Source organism: Pelmatolapia mariae, linkage group LG16_19 (genome assembly GCF_036321145.2).
Source record: "Pelmatolapia mariae isolate MD_Pm_ZW linkage group LG16_19, Pm_UMD_F_2, whole genome shotgun sequence".
In the NCBI taxonomy this organism is placed as follows: Eukaryota; Metazoa; Chordata; class Actinopteri; order Cichliformes; family Cichlidae; genus Pelmatolapia; species Pelmatolapia mariae.
The window spans coordinates 26,507,440-26,525,533 of NC_086241.1; the positions used below are offsets into that span (position 1 = coordinate 26,507,440).

Genomic DNA, 18,094 nt, shown 5'->3' on the forward strand with positions numbered 1-18,094 from the left:
GGATTCTACTGTACAACCATCAAATGCACAAATGCATTTTGCCTTACAGCTGTGGCACCATTTAAGGGGAAATAAACAGGATTTCCACTGGATAAAATATATATTGCCAAGAAGCAATTCCAACAAAGAAATATTCAACCAAACACAAATGTTTTTCTCATGACCTCAGCATACTGTACTTTTTCTTGTTCTATTCTGAGCCAGACAACGTGCTTTCACTCTGATGTGCACTTCTTGGTGTGTAACTGAATGATAATAAAGTTTATCTATATTTTCATTAAACTGAAAAAAACCCCAGCATAAACTCACATTTCTTACCCAGCTGCTCAATGATTCATTAATCTGGCTTCTAAAGGAAAATTTAGGGTAATATTTACTGCTGTTGGTAGTTTCATATTAAGTGCAGAGATATGACTAACATGATTAATCTTACTTTTGGCGGGGAAAGGAGTGCACATATTGTTATGTCAAGTTCTACCCCTGAATAAAAGGTCAGCCCACCCTAGAATAGCATCCCCTCCACAGAGCTTTCTAAACATATAAAGGGGGAAAAAATGGACAGATGAAGTGATAGAGGTGATCAGCACAGTAAGGCTGATCAGCTGTGACGGTTTAGAAACTTCAGACTGTGCTGGGAAAAAATCAAAAGCATCGAGGACCACGTAGTCTCTTTAGGGAGGGAGTCGCAGACGTTTTATATCCTTCATCAGCACCACTCAGTCTGTCAGCACTGTTACTTCAACCTCAGAGCAAAACAACATCAGATATTAGCCAGTCTCGCTCTCTGATCACCACTCATTTTTTTTAATGGATTCTGGAAATAAAGTGATGTTATTCATTACTAGTTTAATATGTGGCAAAGGATACGGAACATCAAATATAACTGAAACTGCATCTGGAAATCATCCATTCATTCATTTGCCCCACCGCTGTCTGCTATTTGCACATATTTAAGCATTTTAATTACAGCCACAGATGCCTTGTTACAGTCAGGGGACAACTTACGAGATAGCCTCTATCATGTCCAGCCCCATCTCCACACAGCAGTGGGCGTGGTCGGCCCTCGCCTCCGGCAGACCAGACACACAGTAGTAGCAGTCTCCCAAAATCTTGATCCGCAGACAGTGGTTCTCCTGTTACGGGAAGCATGAGCACAAGAAAGAGCAACTTACTGGAGAGGTATCCTAGAAAATGAAGATGTTATTACGATGGGTTTTAGAGTTATTTCACTTTTATGTAATTCACTGATGGTGGGAGACCTTTGGGAGCCAGTGAAACAAAGACACACAGCTATAACTGGATCCACCTTATGATATCCTCTCTTTATCTTTCACCTTACAATAGTATCTTGCAATTCAGTGGACAAAATACTGCAGTAATTCCCAACTAACTCAAGTAGACAGAACTGAGGTAAGACAGGCCAAATCATATGACTGATAAATTATAACAAATTATAACAAAAGACTTCCTTTCCTGCTGTTGAATAAACTAATAATTTTAAGAGTTATTGTTGCACTGATAGAATAATTTCCTACTTAATCATAAATATAAAACTATTTACCAGATTTCAGCTCAATGTTTTGTTTGTATATTCATGAAGAGGAGAAGACACCTTATTAGAAGCTATGATAACCTGGTACTAAATTTCCTAATCCCCTTACTGGGACTTGTGCATTGATTATTCATAAATGTGATCCATTTTTCATTAGTGTGGCAAAAACTGACAAAATCAACGTGATCAAACTAATAAAATCCCAAAAGTTTATCTTTTAGACATCTTTAGAATGATCCTTTTCTTTCTCTTGATTTGTTAAGCTTCAGGTGATGGCCTGCTGCCCTGACAGAATAAATAAATAAATAAAAATAAAAATCTTAATATCAGCTTGCTTTCATGTGATTGGAACTCCCCGAGGAAGGAAATTAGCCTCAAACCATGATGACACACCATGCTTCACACTTTCGAAGATTTTGTTTGTAGTTTGTAAATCTGCCCAACTATCTTTTATAAATTTGCGATGTGATGATACCAAAATGTTTTTGGAGAAATTTCTGATGGTGTTTGGCTTTTAGTCTTTGTTTCTATTTTTCTCCCCTGCTTCCCCCACAATGCTATGTAAAGTTCACACCAAGATTTTTAGAGCTAAAACTAAACAAAACAATGAAACTAGATGAAAGAAGAAATAGCCTGAGATTAAATTTTTTTTTCTTTTGGTAAAACTTGTTGTCACAACTTGCCTGACAAGGCTTTGATCCACATGTTTACTGAGACCATTATTGAGACTAGGAGTCAGTTGCTTTCAAAAAATTATCCCTTATGTCAATTTTCCTGAATTCTCTTTTATTAAATGAATGCAGAAATCCTGGTATTCCACAGAGTTCAGAAACTAGGATTTCCACAATAACCAAGTATAGATGCCTCACATTTGCCTTACAACTTTTAACTTTTAGAATCATTTAACAGTGTGTGTGTGTTTGTTTGTTTTTGTGTGTGCATGTGTTTGTCTGTTGATCCTAAAGGCATAGGAGAATATAGTGTCTCATGATGGCCACCTGAGTATCGCCCTAGCACATGGGACTGAGAAACTACAATGAGCTCCACTGTGTAAGAAGCACAGAAAGAGAATACGTGCGGCTGTGTGTGTGTCTTTGTGTGTTTGCAGAAATACAAGGTACCTCTGGCATGGACCTAAAAGTGTCAGTTGCAACCTGTCTGGTATATAATGCCGTTATTGGTGTTTCACTATGAAATATTAATTAGCTTTTCACCTTTTAGAAACAAATGGTATATATTGAGGTTTAGCTGAAAAAACAAAGATGTTTTTGTCTAAGAAAAAGAAAAATCAATGTTCCTGAACAATGTTCCCTCTAATTTTTCATGTGTCTGAGCGAACACACAAACTCCCTGAGCGATCTCGTGGACCACTGTGAGCGACATTAGACGTGTGCACTGTGGTTACCCCAGCGTCAAATCCATCCAAGTTACATGGTTTATTAAAATAATCAAATTACAGCATTTACATTTCTGTTAGACAACTTTTCATTAAGTGCTTTAGCCCACTTACAATGAAAATTAAAAAAAAAATCTTGTTCATGACCTGTGTAGTATGTTAACACTATTGGAAGGAAAAATAACTTGAACTCCAATTTTGAAAACACAACTTTCTTTTTTTCTTTTTTTTTTTTTAAATAAAGCTCTGACTTGTATTATGAGTCTGTGGTCTGGAAGAGAGTCCTGTAACTCTGTCTGCAAAATACAGTATATAATGACCAATGTTGGGCAATTAATTATATAGTTATTTCTTCAAAAAAGTAACTGAATTTTGCAAACAACAAAGTGTTTTGCAGCTGTTTACCTAAAAATGCAGCCAAGGTGTTTTTTAAATAAACATGTCAAACTATTTACAGAACAATCAGCTGTTCTGCATCAAATTTGATGCCACACAAATTATTTGTGCCACTCCAAAAAATAATTTCTGTCCACTATGAGATAAAGGAGAACAACAGCCTGATACCTGCAGGCCTGACAACAGGAGATGTATCACTCCTGTAACACCTGTAACATTCAGCAGTCGCCTCATTGTTCTGATACACACAACAAAACTATTGACTTCACTACACACTAACTACACAAGATTTGCGCTAAACGTTGCAAAACTCTCACATCTCAAAACCGCCGTCACTCCTAAAACTTCCTCCCGTTTCTTAACAACTAAATGCCATGTTTTGATTGGTCGACATGGTACATTTTTCGACCAATGGGAAAGGGTGGGGGGTGTTTTGGTTTCGTCTTTGCTCACAGGCGGAGAGCGCTTTCCTTATAAAACGCCGTTTTTACCGTTTCTTCCCGCAGTAAATATAAACAACGATAGTATTCAAGAAGAAAACCAAACATTGCAGATATTTTTTATTATAACTCTGGTTTTACGTGGCCTATCAACACTATTTAAAAACTGGTATAAAGTCCACACTTTTCCCGTCAGTTGTTCCGTCTGTCCTGCTCACATCTCCAATGGTTGTACACGTTGTCATTAACGTGGCTTCACTCCACATCAGCCACGCCGCTTAAAACTCCGGTGTCGGCACATATTTACTTTAATTTCAATTCGGGTTAGAATTTTTTTGTGTGCGCAACGCAGATTTTCTCTGCGCAGAGACCGTGCCAACAGTGCGCAATTGCGCACGTGCGCAGCTTAGAGGGAACATTGTTCCTGAATATGCCGTCTATGAAACTGTGGTTCAGACACTGGAAACTGACGGCAAACATAAAACAGATGTTATGGTGTGCTTTCTAAACACTGGAACTCTGCGCTCACGTCTGTGTTCACAGCAGCATTAACTATGTATTTAATGACCTTTTCCAGCTGCCTCTAAGATTACTTTACTAATTCCTGGTGTCTAAATACTGTGGACTACACATACATGCAGTTCTTGCACCTGTAACCAAACTGACCAAATCGATAATGATTTTCAGGCCAGCTGCAGAAAAGTATGAGTATTCAGTCTCTGTTAGAACTTGCCCGCACCGGCAGCATCAAAGCTGCTGCTTTTCTCTGAAAGCTTCATTCATTTTTAATGGAACACTGTGATCACTGAGCACTAGGGCTGCAGATGCATTTGATTTGTTCTGAGTTTTTCTGTATCAGGACCTCCTTTGTCTCCACGCGCTTAGAAATATTGTTGTGAATGCAGACCTGAAAAATAAGAACTATGCTGTTAAGCGCTATACAACCAATATTTTAATAATACATTAACTAGAGAATGTGTGAGTGTCCTACTGCATCTTTGGGGACACATCAAATGCTACAGCAAAAACAGATCACAGTTAAAGCTGGAAAATTTTGTCACTTTTGCTTTCACAGTATTTAAACAGTGGAGGAAATAATAATTTGTAAGTTTGCTTGCTTACAAATAAATAAACAGTCTCTAATTTTTGTGGTAGTTTCATTTTCAGAGAGGATGACAGAATATCAACCAAAAATCCAGAAAAAAAGTACATTATATAAAATAAGTATTTGATCCCCAAGCAAAACTTGGTGGAGAAATCCTTGCTGACAGGCACCGCAGTCAGACATTTCTTGTAGTTGGTCACCAGGTTTGCACAGAGGACGGTTTTTGGCCGACTCCTCTTTACAGAAATATTCTAAATCCTTTAAATTTCTTGGTTGCTGCTTGGCAACTCGAAGCTTTAGCTCCACAATTTACTTGCTGAGGTCTGGAGACTCGCTCGGCCACCCTATGACCATCTTTAGCCACTCCACTGTTGCCATGGTATGCTTTGAGTCACTTTGGGTCATGCTGGAAGACTCATCCACGACCCATCTTCAGTGTTCTGACTGAAGGATGGAGGTTCTCATCCAAGATTTTACGGTACATGGCCCTGTCCGCTGGGCCCTCCGTGCGATGACGTCGTCCTGTATTCTTAGCAAAAAAACAGTACAAAGCATAATGTTTCCACCTCTGTGCTTGACTGTGGGGATGGTGTTCTGTGGGTCATATTCAGTATTTCTCTTGCTGCAAACACAGTGGGTCAGGTTGATGCTGAAGAGCTCGATTTTGATTTAATCTGACAGCAGCACTTTCACCTTTTTTTTTTTTTTTAGATTGAGGGATTTTCTGGTTGATATTCTGTCTACCTCAAATAAAATGGGCTGTTCCTTTCTTTGTCACTGACCAAACTTACATCGTCAAAATCATCCCAAAAATTATTTCCCCCTCTTTGTCTGTCATTCTTTTATTGCATTACTGAAATGATCCATTCTCACAAATGTAGTTGTGTACTTCAGGATAATGAAATTGGAGTCAGGTTTGTCTGACCGCTAACAAATGTCAGACAAAAGAATAAGGGCAAATGCTTTCAGAATTAACACCCACTGGGCCTTTCATTACACAGACCTTTTTCCCCTGACCTCACATACATCTCTTTTTCATACCTTAGCTCCTCTTTCTTACAGAGAATGCGAGCAAGAAGTGCACAGAGGAATCAAACACGCCAAATGAAAAAGCCCTAGCTCCAAAGGCCGGTCTTCAGGGGCCTCGGTTATTTACATGTGAAAGTCTCTTCTTGTCTCCTTAAAGTGAAATTAATAGAAGGTTTTTGGTTGGAGAGAGAATTTTGGTTGGAGAGAGACAAAACCTGCAGCTCAGAATCAGCGCAAAAAGACGTAAACACAGAGCGGACCAGACACATCAGAATCGCTGAGCTCCGACAGCGTGTCCGTCGGGTGAGAAAGCCGAGAAAGACAAAGCTGATTCTGATGCGTCAGGTCCGCTCTGTGTTTACGTCTTTGTGTGGAATCCATGTACCTGCTCTCATTTGCTGTTTGGTGGTTGTTGAAATAGTTTTGTGAGCTTTAATCTGAGAATCTGGCATTTCTGGCAAAACACAGTTATATTTAAAAGTCAATTCAGGATTTAATGACTCGATATCGCTTTATTCAAACTACTCGCCTCCCTCTTCCACCTGCACTTTCAACTGGACCACAGCCAATCAGAGAGGTCCTGCCCCTGACTATCTCTGATTGGTTTAGTCCACGATAGGGGCATAATGTGTGTCTGTTGTTGACCACACGGAGAGTAGCAGAGATTTTTTTTTTTTTTTTGTTACCCGAATATTTTTTTTTAGTCGCACCACTGAAAAATTTGGTCGCATTTGCGACCAAATTGGTCGCACTCTAGAGCCCTGTTTTACATTTTTATTCTTCACATTTTGCAACAACACAGGCAGGAGCTGTTTAAGGCTATCGCCCAGATTACACGGCTATCTTTCTTCTCTGTGTTGTTTACACATAAAAACCTGCAGGTCAGTGTTTGTTTAGTCAGAGGTGAGGGTGAGCTGCACACACAAACAGACGAAGAGAGGTCACATCAGATGAGACGAAGCACTTTGGCTGCATTGACCAAAAAACAGGCAATGAGCCCTACTGTGGTTTCAGCTTTGTAGGACCTTACATATTATATACATATTATACTTCCATGTATGCTTGCACAAGTTTCCAATGAATCACTGCAGCTATTTCTCATTTTCCTAGCAAAAGACTTTTGCACAGCACTGTACATATACATGCAAGTGATTACATCCTTACCGCTGCCAACTTGTCAAAGCGGGCGAACAGTTCATTGAGAGTCATCACCAGCTCCTGTGCTGTGCACTGCGATGCCAGACTGGTGAAACCCTCAATGTCCGCAAATAAGATGCTGCAGAAACACAAAGACAAAAGAGACAGAATTCATTCAGAAAAGCCTTTTTCTCATTCCCTGAATTCCCAGTTTTCTCTATACTGAAGTGATTTCCCTGCTGACCACACTTTTACCTGAAGAGGCAGAAAAACAAGATACTGTATGCTAACAAAAATGAGCAAAGGGTATCTGTGAGTACTACTTTTCACATCCCTGCGATGAACTTCACTACAAAGTATAAATCCACTGAAATCCAGTGAAAGCTAAATAATTCTTCTCTGGAGATATGTGGAAATGTTTTTGCAAACCACTCATGGCTTGTAAAGACTTGCAGGGGGACTGAAACAAATATCAACTATGCGTGCGTCAAGCATGTTGATGAGGCTATAAAAGTATGCTCAGTTCAGCTGTCAGGATGTAGGCTGGAAACAGGAATGAAATACAAAAGCAAGAGTGACAGGAGTATGCTTGTTCACGTAGCATTTGGAAAGCATAATTTTAGCTCTACTGCACCCTTCTCGAGGCTGCCATTGTAGCAACGACATTGTCGCTTTGCTGCTGCTCCACGTGTGATCTAAATAAACTCTTATTGTTTGAACAAGTCAGAGGACTACCGGGAATCAAATCTCTGTGCCACCGGTGGCAAGGTCAACATCATTCAGGACAAATCCCAAACTGACCTATGGCTTCACTGCAATAAGCACTGTGGGAATAGATTAACCTAAAAACAACTCCATGTTTGATTTCTAGCAGCTCGGGCCAGGATGACTTCAAACCTTCTGAGCCCACATGTTCCATCCACAGTTCAATGAGTGCGACACTAAAATGCCCACAGGAGCGTGAGCGTGATCACTGGTCTCTTTTAAGGCGTCAGCCGTGTTCAGCGTATACCACACCTCTAGACAAATGTCAGCTGCGGCGCTGAAGAGGATAAGCAAGTGTTGATGACAGACGGAAAGCAGTTTCGCAGGCAAGCTTGGGTAAGAGCTTCTGTCTGTGTTTCAGTGTGACTCTAGTTCAACAGCATGAGTCTTTTATGTGTTATAAATAGTTGGTGGACAGCAACTGAGCTGTCATTGAGACAAAAGGTTCTATATATCAGACTATGATTGGATAAGTTAGACGATAAAGTCATTTCACGACAAGTTTTTAAACTACACAGATGATGTGGCACTTTGGCTACTAATAAAGCTCTGTAAGACTACACTCTGTTTACTTATATGCAATTCAAAATATGTTCCAATGCTGACAGCTGTTGTTTTTACTGAATTTACAAAGAAAAGTAATACAAAGAGTTCAAATGAATTGATGGAGATAGAGACGAGAGATTTCAGGACTCGGGTCAAGATGTACCTTGGAGCCACTGATGCAGATGAAAGGTGTGAGACTGCGGCTGAGGGGGCTTTGCACAGTCATGTGTAATACAATGGCTTTAATCTGGAGTTTAAATGAGGTCTGTGCAAAGTGTGTGTGTTTTTGTGTGTGTGTGTGTGTGAGAGAGAGTGTCTAATACATGTGGAGTTTGCGAAAAGTTAGCTGGGAACAAGGTAAGATGATACAGCACAGGCCTTTCTGTGATTGAGGCATTTACTCTACTGACACTGGCACAACAGCGGGGCTGATGATCTCACCAGGCTGAATCATTGAAAGAAACAAGGACAAAGAGGCCAGGCTGGCAGATAGAGGCAGTAATAGGCTCGGCTTTAGCTCTGGGAGACAGTCAGATTGGCCTCACGTACACTCAGATAAAAGCCACGAAAAAGGCTTGTGAATGGCTGAAGTTGTTCTGTGAAACATCATAACCCACAGAAAGTCTCATTTCACGCTTGACATTTCTTTCTTCAATGAGCGTAGTTATTCTCTGATGTCCTCATGGGGTGAAACATGTGATGAACTTCATTACTCAAACTAAGGGGGCGAGACCATGCCTCGTGTGCTGCAAAAAACAATACTGCTTAGCAGGGTTTTTCTTGCAGCAGCTGTAACAAACACTCACTTAAGCTTAAAAAATACAACACATCTATCTCCTGCTTTAATCTAGGAGGGGAGGTGGGTGAACAGGCATGAACAGATTTTAGTGGATATAAATAACTGGGTGTACTTTTTAAAAGTTTTTATTCAGAGATTTTTTTTTTATTATGACAGTCGTTCCCAATTTAATGCAAGGATAAACCTTGAAGGACAGCCTGGAATTTGCAGAGCTCAAAAGAGCAAGTCCTGCAGGGCCCTCTCAAATTCATTTTTATCCTTTTTTATGCTTTCTTTATAAGTGATTTAAGAACTGTTTTCTTTGCCTTCGCCTCAACAAGAAAAATATGAAAAATAAGAAAGGATAAAAGGATGCACACTGTGTTTTTCTTACCTGCCCCGAAAAGATGATTTCTGATTGATCCAAACTGCAACGTTTATAGCTGACCTTTGCAGCACATCACTGCACTATGCTGCTTTTATTGCAATATAAACATGCAGTGTAATGTACACTTTATGACACACATGGGCTTGAGCCAGCTAATAATGCCCTGAAAGGAAAGCTAAACTAATCTTCTGTTAAAAATATCTGACTGAAATATGAAAAATCTGGTTAAAATCTGGTATGTTAGAAAATATTAGAGGAAGTGCTAAATGTTAAAAAACAGTCCCATATGGCATAACAGGTTTTTCACTCCAGAAAAAGGAGATGCTAATATTTAAACTCGTTATAAAAACAAATTGTTACTTCAGTATGTACAGTCACTTTCTAGACTTGTAAACACCTGTTTAAATAATGCTCACAAAGGACTGTTTAAGAGAAGAAATCATATTTGGCATGTTTACATCCTGTATGTCAGAGAGTTCACTTTACTTAGTTTCCAAGTCTTCATTTCACAGCAGAGGACTGGAAAACAACTTGTGCTGCAAGTCATGGTCAGGTGGGGAATAAAGACCTCAGATTAATCCTATAATTTATTAGAACATGTGTCATTACATTATGATAAAACTGTGCTGCTGTACCAAATGCACAGAGCCTAAAGGAACAACACAGTGCAGAAAAATGTGGTTAAAAAGTAAAGGCAGAGTAATGCGAAATCATCATTTCTCGAGAAATTGCCTTTTTTCATAATTATCATCTGTGAATATTCATGTTTTCTTCAGTCATTGATTCACAGGTCGACTCCATATTCCTGACATATTTCAATGTGTTTTATCAAATATATTCTAATGTAAACTTAAATTCACTCATTTTATATAAGCAATCTTTTCATTGTTTTGCCAAGTCTTCTGGTAACATAGCCTTCCATGTCTACTAATGCAACGATGCACACGTGTCATGTTTCAGTTTGTCTAATTAGTATCAATCGGTCGCCCATGTTTTCCTTATCAAACGCTGTGCTTGTCATTATTTTCCCTTTTGGGCTTTTCCTCTTCATGTTTTTCTTAATGCATTCATAATGGTTACAACTTACGCCTTTTTGCCTCTGATATAAACACAATCACGTACAAGTTCATACATCGTCTGCAGCAATCCGATATTCAGCTGTGCAACAACACCTGCAGGCAAGAAGCGTTGTCATTGTTTCACGTTATGAGAAGCAGATTTAATCACTTCCCCGACTATGTACAATTAGCTTTTCAAATTAAGACCCTCCAGGAAGGAGAAGAGAATGCTATAAATAAAGAAATGTTTTAGACCAAACAAGCTCACATGAATCTCACAGGGTAAGTGGCACACAGGCGAAAGAACATGGTGTGTTTGTACAGTATGCCAAGACTGGCCCTGTGGTTGCTTTGAGGTGAGTGTATTTCGGGTATGTGAAATTCATTTTGTCTAAGCGTTATACCAGTTTGGTTTTGTTTTGTTTTTTGTCCAGGGTTCACATGCTACCTTTTTCTCTTGACTGCTCATATGTCAAGAGCGCTAACGTGTTCTAATGAACTCCTGCTCCAAAATTCCTAAATTTACTCAATTTGGGTCTTAGGCTGCAAAGGATTAAGAGTTCCCTCTCTGGGGTACACATTTCTGAGAATAATTGATTGCTTTCGGTGAACTGTTGCATGGGAGGTGGAGTGAAACCAGACACTTGACCGATGTGTCTGGACTCAGCACAGGTCTATCTAATTGGGTAGTGACGGTTAATGAAGGAAAGCGGGTGACTGTGGGATGGAAGAAAGAAAGACAGGAAAGTCTGACATGTGCTACAGATCGGAAATGTTTTAAGTTTTAAAGTTATAACCAGGGGTGCACATAAGTGGTCCGCAGGTGCGCATTCGCTGTCAAAATAAAAGTCGCGCACCAGATAAGAAGTTGCAACCCGCGTTTGCGTACATATAAAAGGCACTGTTCTTGTCCGCTAGAGTGGGATTTTCACGGTATATTCTGCACCACATCTCTGTGCGTTCATCATTTGTTTGAAGCCAGCTCACCTCCTGCAACCACTTTTCCGAGAATACGCGCTTCTTTTGCGGTTCGGACTCCTTCTGACATTTCTTAGGAGGTGGAGGACTGTCAAAGTAACTGCTTAAAGGAGCTTGCTTCTTCGACATCTTTAAGAGTTCCAAACAAATGTTTGTCCTCCTCCAGAAAATCTTATGTACGCAAACACGCGTTGCAACTTCTTATCTGGTGCGCGTCTTTTATTTTGACAGCGAATGCGCACCTATGGACCACTTATGTGCACCCCTGGTTATAACACTGCGATCTAATTAAGAACATGTAACCACAACAGTCAGGAGAAGATGTTATTTCCATTTGCAGTAATATGAATTAGGTGGACTGGTTTGTCTGTCTTGTCTCTTGTTGACCAGCGTTGACAACAGACTTGACATTAAGTCATGAGAGGAAAAGCTGTGGTGGAGTTGGGTTGCAAAGCAGCTTGCAGGTTTGAAGTGACTGTGACCACGCTAAAGTAGCTGAGACTGAGCACCCAATTAATGATTTGCTATTAGGATGCACAGAAGCATCACCTGAGCAATCGCTTCATGTTGGCTAACTTTTGGGTGTAAATGTTATATACTTACATTTAACAATTAGTAGAAAAGAAACCCAAATGGAATATTATCTGGGGGGTTTTGTGGAAAACCTATTGCTTCTCAGTGTAGCAGTATGGTCTATGAAGTCATTTAACATGGCACTGGGTTCTCTCACCGTCTGCAAATAAAACTGTATACTGGGTTTCTTATGGCACTCACTTAACAGACTGACTATTGCCTGTTTCATCATGTTCGTCAAAGATAAGTAAAGGGAAGTAGAACTGCTTTACCCTCTTTAGTTATAAATAAACAAAGCTCTCCAGTGGGACACAGACCTTTACAAGTAAAAAAGAAAAGACTCACTTACACAATCCAAAAAAAGTAGCCGATGGGCCAAAAATGTAAGACTGGATTTAAATTAGTTGTATCTAGTACATCACTAATAATAATAGTATCACAATTTTTGTAGGACTGAGAATGTTTATTATTTATTCAAAAAATATATGAACTATCCTGAAAATGTGGGGTTTTATGTGTTTCACAAGAAAGGCAGGAGAATACAGAACACAATTTAAATGACCGATGTGATTAAAGAAAACGCCCTGATGATGATTTATTTGTTTAGAAAAAAACCTCTTTGCATTACTGAAGTACTTAATCTGTTTACAATGTACAGATCTTGTCCGTCCCTCCCCACCCCAGTGACCCAGAGGCGCAGAGAGCAAGGCCTCTTCCTGATATAGCATGAGTTGGAACAGTGGGTGGTAAGATACAAAAGCAACAAAGGGGAGAATAAGTATGCACAAGAGACAGTGCCTTAAGTACCACTTAATCTTTACTGTGGTGATGACTGGCTCCTTATAGTTCAACATGAACTCTTACCGATCTTTAGTTTTGTGACAATGATTAAAGAGCAGATCATGCACTAGATGCTACGGTCTCGAAGAGGACAATGTTCAATTGTTTTTTAAGTTTTACATATTAGGAAATAGTAAACAACGCTGGATTATAAGGATTAAATTGTTCTTCATGGATTTGATGTTTTATCCTTTTTTACAGGATTAAAGGCAATTACACAGATGTGGGAAAAAAAATTATGAGAGGACGTTCTTTAGAAGAAGAATCAGAGATTTTGGTTTCAGATCAGTTAATTTTTTTACGGTTATTCAGAACACAATCGGGGATTGTTGCAGTGGTAACTGAGGACAACAGATCAGACTGATTGCACAATTTAAAAATCAAAAATGAATTTACAGTATCCTCAAAAAGCCTCCAGGGCCGGGTCGTGGGGGCAGCAGCCTAAGCAAAGAATCTCTCTCTCCCTAGCCACCTCCTCCAGCTTGTCTGGGGGAACACCAAGACATTCCGAGGCCAGCCGAGAGACATTTCTCCTGCATGTCCTGGGTCTGCCTGGAACACCTCACCCAGGAGGCGCCCTAGAGGCATCCTGTCAGCTGCCTGAACCACCTCAACTGGCTCCTTTCAATGTGGAGGAGTAGCGGCTCTACTCTGAGCCCCTCTTGAATGACTGATCTTCTCACCCTCTTTCTAAGGGAGGGGTCACTACCCAAAGCTCAACAGTCACAAGCTCTTGATTTACTGCTTGATTTGCATCCCTCACCTAAAACAAACATTTAACTAAATATGTGCATAGCTTACCTGGTCATAAATAAGAAATAAGCTGTGCAGGCTTCATAGAAAAAATAAGCTCTGCATGTGCCACATGCCGAGAGTGGTAAAAAAAAAAATCCCTCAGTCATAACTGCACACTGTAAAGAGAATATTTTCCCCTTGTCTATTATCGAGGAAACTAAAACAGTACTTATAAGGTATTTGGTGCAAGGGCAGACATTAATGCTGAAATGTCTGCAGTAACTATTTAAAGACAGGATTTGAATGCATGATGTGATTTCATGGTGGAAATTTATAAGATTTGGGATACAACAAACAGCTCCTCCAGTCTCTGCCATCAGGCGCATTGCTTCTCTGCTTTTGTCTCTTGCTTTTTTTTTCCAATTTCTCCACCACAGTTTTCTTAATTTCCTGTTTTTCTTTTATTCCTTTTTTCTGCAAACCATACACGTTTTCATTATTAAACATTATTAAAGTCTTTTTGTATAAAGACGGTGAACATCAAATTTGTTTCCTGTTGTTTGCTGCATACATGCAAGTTGCTGCCTGTTCACTGAAGACTATTATTCGGTCAGGCATGGCCCCAGCAGCATCACCAGAACCACCTTATGTAAGGTGTGCATAACCAAAACCGCTGTTCAGTTTAAATTCTTCTGTTTAGATCAATTAGAATATGCAAAACAAACATAAGGTCAGTTCCTCTAATTATTCAATAATCTTTCCATGTTTTTATCCTCAGACTGACACATAAGCGTCCCATAAGAGTAGATCCAGTTACACTATCCTGTCTGGGGATATCTTAGCAGGCTGGAAACATTGAGACTTGTACATTTGTATTGTATTATGTGTATTAAGTGCGGCGTAACACACTTTGTAATGCTGGTTTTCCTTGTTTTAGTGCTGTGCAATTAACATTATTGTTGTTATTATTGTAAGACATTTACCCCAGAGCCCTCTTACATAATCCCTTAGTCAGTGCACATTTTGGCCTGGTTGCAAAAAGCCAGAGGATATTACTTTACTTCAGTGGCAGCAACACGACACCTGTACTCTCCCATCAAGAACACAGTGAAAAAAGAAAAAGTTTCAGGTAACATAATGGCCACCATGACTGAAGTTCCTCCAGCCAGTGAGGGTGAGGCAATTGCTCCTAAGCTGTTCTACCTCCAGCAGTGAATGTACTATTTGTTGAAAGTCGGCACATTCAACCATACTAAATATTATTTTAAATGCGAAAAGGGAAACAGAGACAGCAAAGAACAGCTGTGGACCCAAAACAATAAAAGACTTGCATTGGAAAACAACTAATAAAGGCCTGCTGAAATCAGCCGAGCTGCTTTGTCCTGCGGCAGCATACACACACTGATATTTCTAGATGGTCGCAAAAAGATAATGATTTATCTTTTTATGTTAGTAAATCTTAGGTTTTGTAGATATTGTGGATATGCAGATTGTTTTACAGACTTGTTTTTGAATCAAACTTTCAGACTTTGCTGCGGAAATCTTGGAAAATTTCCTTTCAAAATCTGCACAACTTGTAGATAACTTTCCATAGAGCATAATAAATGTCTTCAAATCCTTTGTCAGATTCATAAGCATCCTTTTTTCCCCCTCTGGGGCTGAGAGAGCACTATAGGTTCTTACATGATGACAATCTGCAATTTAATAGCAAATCCTTGATGTCATAGAGTTGGAAAGGTTCCTCCCTAAATATGTTCTAATCATTGACACCTAATCTGGAAAACCTTTGACTAACTGAAAGATAAATGTAGGAGTGTACTTACTTGCTCAATGTGACTGTTTTTGTCGCTATTAGCATTGCGTATGTGACTTCACAATTTATTGGTTTATTATTTTTAGTGGTTTATTCTTCACTATTTTGTGACAATAAATAAAAAATTAACTTGCCTGTTCTTGCTTCTGGACTTTGGACATTAAAATTTGCTGATGAAGACCGCCGGCCTGACTTAGCCCTCACAGTACTGAAATCTTTTTATCAGCTTCCCTATAAAGCTTACAAGCAGCCCTGCAGTGTAGCGCAGCAGCCAGCGGCACCGCCACAAGGCCCGACTCTGCACGGTCTACCATCTGCTAATTGTGTTTAGTGAGGCCGAGCCGGAGGCGCCGCTGCTTGAAATTAGTGGAACCTGTAGGCATGTTTTCCCCACACGCTACCTTTGGTTAGGTAGCTGCGGTTCAGGCTGAAATGGTAGAAATGTGTAACCTAAAGCATCAGAAACTATTTGTACGCTTGTGTCGGATCTAAGGATGTAATTATATGTCTTTCACAGTCCATTAACTGAACCGCTACCCTTTGCGTCTGAATTCTCACGACGGAGGGATGGGTAGAAATACTGCAGACCCTAATGCTATTCTACAGCAGCAATAAGCTCCAAACCCAAAGTGACTTCCTCTCCACCTCACTGCCTCCAACTGTTTCCCCCCTTGCTCTTTAGTGGTAGCAGTGGGAGCTGTCACTTCTCTTCCTGTTGTTACTCGGCCGCTCAGCAGAGCCCCAATTACCAGAAAACCACTGCCCGCTCCCCGAACAGGCCAGGTCACACTCGGTTAGCTCGACAGTAACTTTACACTCATGACCACGGAGAGAAGTTAGCCAAGCTTAGCGGTTGCTAATGTGCAGCATGCTCCCCAGTGAGTCGCATGAAAACAGGACATCAAAGCTCCGTCTTCATTTTTCTCCTGCTTTTGGAATCCAGTGTTGTAGATTTATAATTACATAAAGGCTAACTTCTTCACAGGTAAGCATGAGTTTAAGGATGCAGCATTAGCTTAAAGCATTAGCTGTTCAAGCACTGTATCTACGTTAAATGATCATGACTATCCTGATGTTTTATTAGCAATTAGACAATACGCTCATTCAAATGCAGACTAGCCTAAGTAACTTCTGTCACATGCACATCTTCTTCTTTCTTTCTTTCTTTCTTTAATCTTTGCCCTTGCTCCAAAAACAATCCGCACCCTTACAGACTGAACTCTTAAGCTCAGACAGCATAAAAAAGATGATTCTCAATGACGGTCGCATTAGCAGCGATGAAAAGAACTTTTGTGTACAAGAACACAAGTACGTGACCTGATGCTCCAACCCATGAAGTCTCACGGGGACACATCAAAGTGATAAAGCACTTCAATAACACCTATTATTTATGGAGGTTTGGGCTGCCACCTGACTGCAACAGCTACAGGGAACAAAACTTGGGCTGCTGTTACCACACCAGCAGACACACACACATGCACACAGAAGAAGAAAGAGTCTTGTTTCCATCATCTCAGATGGCATTGTACAGATGTGCGTTTATTTCTTTACCCTCACCATAAGTACAGCTTACCTACTCTAATTCCAACCGTGACCATCAGACCGGATTTGGAACTGATGCTTTATGATAAATTATGGATAGCTGATTTTTATCCCCAAAATGAGTGCAGAGCTCTGAAGTTTAACTGATGACACATGCAGGCTTCATCCTGCAATGTGGGTACACTGACACATATGGATGTAGTCTTTTCTTACTCCACGAGGTGGTGCCAAACCTAACATCAGTTTCCAACTACATTGTCCTACACAGTTTACACAGTGTTCACAGCTAATAGAGCAAAGCCACATAAAAAATAAGTCAAACAAATTGTGTGTTAAGAACTGTTACAAAGTGGGACTGAAAAAGATATAAAGAGAAAGATTTGGGATCTGACAAACACGATCAGAGTTCCAGATATTAAATCCACATCAAGTTCATCATTTCTGTGTAAAAAGTAACCAGACATCCATCTGGATAGTAAAGCTCTGTGGTTTAAGGCTGAGACGGCCAAACCCTTCACTCCAACTCCGGTTCAGCCACCAGTCTAAAAGACAGAGGGCGTTAAATGCTGTAAAATTTCTAAGAGAAGCAGGTAAGCTTAATCAGTATCGGTATAAAAATGGTCACAGTAGTAACTGTTGGTCTGCACAGCTGTTTTGGTCTTATAAAAGTCTTTAGACAGTTTTGTCCTTTTTCTCAAAAAGTAACAGGGGACTCAAAGTTGTGCTACATGAAACAATACTAACATGTGAATATTCTTCACAATAATAGCCAAAAAAACCCAACAACATACAAATAAGTGTGTGTCTTCCTGGGTCTTGTGAATCAATTAATGCCTCGCTGACTGCATCAGTCATTGAGATCAAACTTGGCTGTGCGTTATCTGTGAAGTAAAATGAGTTTGATGGCCCTGGATCACGGATGGATACATGGATCCTGTACATAGAAGCAGGTGAAAAATATTCTGTGAAAATAGCATACAGCTCGTTGCCATGGCAGCGTCTGCACTTCCCCCTACCTCTTCT

General features: G+C 40.0%; 1 protein-coding gene across 2 annotated transcripts in view; it reads right to left on the reverse strand.

Moving 5' to 3' along the window:
* Positions 1–18,094, reverse strand: part of adcy5 (adenylate cyclase 5) — a 93,338-nt gene that overhangs the window by 27,929 nt on the left and 47,315 nt on the right. For both annotated transcript variants that reach the window (XM_063497019.1, XM_063497018.1), the window contains exons 4-5: positions 7,083–7,194; positions 1,006–1,133 (exon numbers count right to left, since the gene is read on the reverse strand). In XM_063497019.1, the coding sequence (XP_063353089.1) occupies positions 1,006–1,133; positions 7,083–7,194 (240 nt within the window). The remainder of the gene's footprint in view (positions 1–1,005; positions 1,134–7,082; positions 7,195–18,094) is intronic.